Source organism: Microtus ochrogaster, unplaced genomic scaffold (assembly GCF_000317375.1).
Source record: "Microtus ochrogaster isolate Prairie Vole_2 unplaced genomic scaffold, MicOch1.0 UNK44, whole genome shotgun sequence".
NCBI classification, from domain to species: Eukaryota; Metazoa; Chordata; class Mammalia; order Rodentia; family Cricetidae; genus Microtus; species Microtus ochrogaster.
In genome coordinates this window covers 396,703-400,871 of record NW_004949142.1, presented here as the reverse complement: position 1 = coordinate 400,871, position 4,169 = coordinate 396,703, and the positions used below count along the sequence as shown (strand labels likewise).

Below are 4,169 nucleotides of genomic sequence, written 5' to 3'. Positions count from 1 at the left end.
GGTTGTGAGCCGTCCTGTGTGGGTACTGAGAACAGAACCTGGGTCCTCTGAAAAGACAGCAAATGCTCTTAAGTGCTCCTGAAATATCCAGCTCCTTTTTAAAATATGATTTTCTGTGTAAGGGTGTTTTGTCTGCACACGTGTACGTGCCCCAAGTTCATGCATTGCCCATAGAGGTCAGAAGAGGGCACTGGATCCCCCTGGAATTGGAGTCACAGATGGTTGTGTGCTGCCATGTATGTGCTGGAAATTGACCTCAGGTCCTCTGGATGGGCAGCCTGTGCTCTTAACCACTAGCCATCTCTCCAGTCCTCCAGTCCCTGCTATTTTGCTTTTTGAGACATGATTTCAGGCTGGTCCTGAACTTGTGCTCCTCCAGTTTTGCTCCCAACTCCCGGGATTACAGGTGTACACCATCACACCCAGCTCAGCCTGCGGCTTTTCCGCAGGAGCCAGGTCACTTTGGGCAGGTCCCTTCACTCAGCCAGGGGGCCTTCACGGATGGAGCAACGGGAGCCTCACCTTGACCTGGAACACCAGCTCATTGCTGCCGACACTGAACTGGGACTCAAACAAGACCGTGAACTTCTCCTCCGTCACAGACTCCGCGCCACGCCTGTCGGCTCGCTTGATTCTTTTCAGGGACTGAAGAGCGGAGAAACCAGTATAAGACAGGGAAAAATGGCCACCAGGCTCCTGCCCTGGGCAGACCTCCCCTCCACGGCAGACCCTGCCTCACCATGTTCCTGAAGTGGGCGCTGAGGGTGCCCGTGGCCTGGTGGTACTCCATGACACAGCAGTTGTTCAGGATCTCGCCGCTGCACTCACTGCAAAGAGAGGGAGCCCGGCTTCACAGTGTGATGCCAGGGTCTGCACCAGGGCTTTGTGCACACTAGGAGGCAAGGGTCAATGACTGACATCTCTGGGCCCGGGAGACATGTTCTTAATGGACCATCAGTGATGAGACAAGCCTCCTATGTATCCCCACTCATGCCAGTGCAACCATGCACTACAGGACCCGTTTCTCAGGTCTCACTCAACACGTGGGCTCTTCCTGAAAAACAAACAACCCCTCTCTTTCCAACCCCAGCACTAGCAAATCCCTATCCAACGGCTTCTCTGATAGGACTCTTCAGGGACGTTTGTTTGTTTGTTTGTTTAATTTATTTATTTATTATATATACAATATTCTGTCTGTCTGTCTGTGTGTATGCCCACAGGCCAGAAAAGGGCACCAGACCCCATTACAGATGGTTGTGAGCCACCATTTGGTTGCTGGGAATTGAACTCAGAACCTTTGGAAGAGCAGGCAATGCTCTTAACCTCTGAGCCATCTCTCCAGCCCCGGAACTTTTGTTTATTTTTTTCAGACAGAGTCTGACTGCTTAGCCCTGGTTGGTCTGAAACTATGTAGACCAGGCTAGTCTTAAACTTACAGAGATCCACTTGCCTCTGATTCCTGAGACTGGTATCAAAGTATGCACCACCACGTCTGGCTGACTTTGTTTGTTTGGTTTAATTTTTTTTAACAGAGTCTCTAGCTGTCCAAGCAGGCTTAGGCTGACTTTGAACTCTTGATTCTCCTGCCTCTGCCTCCCAAGGACCGGAAATATAAGGATGTGTTAACCCACCCACTCCAGGCTCAAGCTAGCAACCACCAGCAACATGAGCTCCTGTACGTGTGTGTGCCTGTATGTCATATGGCTGTGCCAGCAATCGTAGATCATTGAACGCCGTCTGCTCTGCAGGCCAGTGGTCTGGTTAAGAGAACAGCGAGTTCTCTTTGGATCACAGTGGTGTGCCCACTGCTCAGCACAAATAGTTGGACCACACAGCAGTTCAGTGTTGGCTGCCCTAGGTATTCGATACAGGCAAGGCTGGGGCAGCACTCAGAGGGGCACAAGAATGCCTGGAAGGCCCCCATACAGGCCCCACCTGAGCAAGAAAAACAGCACCCAAACCCAGTACAGAGGGACAGGCACACTCACTTGCGGGTGTTCTCATTCTTGAGCAGGGACTTGGCCTGCTGCTCGCTGATGATGGTAGCCTTCACCTGTGGGGGGTTCATGTGCACATTCAGCTTCCCCCCCACCAGCAGGCGCACGGTGGCTGCAAACTTGGTCTGGGTCTTCAGGACCTGAGGAGGTTGCTTCTCGATGATGAAAGTGCTGCAGGGGACACAAGGGACCAGACAGCTGACTGGATGCTGGCTCAGGGGAGATGGCTGGGAGGTCAGCTAGGAGGGGAGGGCCTTCCTGTGGGGCCTGCTGGGAGAAGGAAGACAGGCAGAGGAGGAGGGGCCTGGCCTCTGTTTCCTGGAGGACATGGGGGTTTGGAGACAGGTGTGAGGGAGGCTGGACCCCACGGTGCTTCCTGCAGTGTTCCCAACACACACTGGGCCAGGACAGTCACAGCAGCAGAGGAACTAGGGCCACAGTGGGTGGGGGAGGTGGAGGAGCAGGACTGGGGCAGAGCTCTGGGTTTGGACAGCTCCTGGGTCTCAACATGCCCACCCCCGGGAACTGCCATGTCCCTCTGAGCATGACCAGGAGGCAGCAATCACCTGGTGACCAGGGCTGAGATGATGTCTGTGATGGTGGCATTGACCTCGGCTAGCATCTCCTCCACGGGGCCTGGGATGGGCAGCTGCTGGCAGAGGTGCTCAGCCCTGCGGATCTGCTGCCGGTTCTGCCAGATGATCTCAGCCAGCTTCTCACACCTGCAAGGAGCCCAGGACCCCTCAGTGACCTCTGCTCCAGCACAGGCCAGGGAGGAGACCACATGACACTGTTCCCCACAACAAAACTCCCCTCATCACTCCAAGGTGCTGGCACTGGTCACCACTTCCCTGCACAGGCACAGAGGCCCCAACTTGGAACCAGCGAGCTCAAGAGTATCCCTGTCCATACCAAGGCACCGCTGTCCCTTGGGGGAGGTGGCACGGGTCTGAGGATCCAAGTCCATCAGGAGCCCAGACAATGATAAAGTGAGAGCTGTCCCAGACAGTGGGAACCTGCTGCTCGGGCCAAGACGGTCAGAAGGCAGCTGTCACCATTGCCCAAGCCCCTGCCCACCCTGGCCACCTCCCGCCCTCACCAGGACTGCAGCACGTCCAGGCTGCCCTCAGGGGGACCCCCGTTCCCGGCCAGCTGCTGCCGCCGCTTCCACTGGATCAGCTCGTCATCCAGGATGATGGTCTGTTGCTTCCGCAGCAGCTGCAGGGTTTTCTGGTGCTTTTCAGCCAGCTCCTGCGTGAGGACACAGCGGCTTTCTGGCTCTGGGGAGCAGCCCATAGAGCCTGGCCTAGAACCCAGGGCTTGACCCTTCCCTCTCCACCTGCTCCACCTCACTTGTACCCCAGGAAGAGGGGATCTGTTCTCATCTTGGCTCTGCGCCCTACCTGGTGCCCTGAATCTCAGGTGACAGAGCTCCCTCCCAGGGGCAGAGGGATGCAGGATGCACTAACCACACGGTACTGCTGCAGTGTCTGTGCTTCCCGCTGCAGCCAGGCCTCCAGGGACACTTGCTTCTGCTGGAGGGCTGTCTCCCGGCTCATGCGCTCCTGGGGGTTCAGCTGGGCCAGCTGGGCAAACTGAGCTGGAGGAGGGGACAGGACACCCACCACCATCATCTCTTGTGTCCATCTGGACCCCTAGAGGGTTCACATGCTCTGGAGGGCTTCCCAGAGTCGGGCATCCCATCGATGACAAGTCAGACTTCCTACCAGGCATGCGTGCCCAGTGATGTTCCCTCAGAATTGCTCACAAGCCTCCTGAGTGCATCGCCCCTGGGCAGCAGAAGTGGGTGTCCAGAATGAAGCAGAAGAGGGCTGGCCCTGTCTGGTGACCCTTGTCTGCCCCACATGGCTGTCAGCAGGCCCTCCCTATGGGGCATGGAGATGGGAACGAGTGGCCCTGCTTTTTAAAAGCTGGTTAAAGATGGGAAAATACCTTGCTTTCCTGTGCCTCAGTTTCCCCATTTATAAAAAGGGGAAAATACTGGCACCAGCTCAGTGGGCTATTATGGAGATTTAAAAAACGATGAGGGCCGGGCGGTGGTGGCACACGCCTTTAATCCCAGCACTCGGGAGGCAGAGGCAGGCAGATCTCTGTGAGTTCGAAACCAGCCTGGTCTACAGAGCTAGTTCCAGGACAGGCTCCAAAGCCACA

The 4,169-nt window shown here is 56.1% G+C and overlaps 1 protein-coding gene across 1 annotated transcript in view; it reads right to left on the bottom strand.

The window, feature by feature from the left end:
- The window catches only part of LOC101987385 (signal transducer and activator of transcription 5A), a 22,869-nt gene that overhangs the window by 7,463 nt on the left and 11,237 nt on the right, over positions 1–4,169 (bottom strand). Inside the window, exons 6-11 of the mRNA XM_005369029.3 lie at positions 3,467–3,597; positions 3,097–3,248; positions 2,564–2,719; positions 1,989–2,168; positions 740–827; positions 523–645 (exon numbers count right to left, since the gene is read on the bottom strand). Of these exons, the coding sequence (XP_005369086.1) occupies positions 523–645; positions 740–827; positions 1,989–2,168; positions 2,564–2,719; positions 3,097–3,248; positions 3,467–3,597 (830 nt within the window). The remainder of the gene's footprint in view (positions 1–522; positions 646–739; positions 828–1,988; positions 2,169–2,563; positions 2,720–3,096; positions 3,249–3,466; positions 3,598–4,169) is intronic.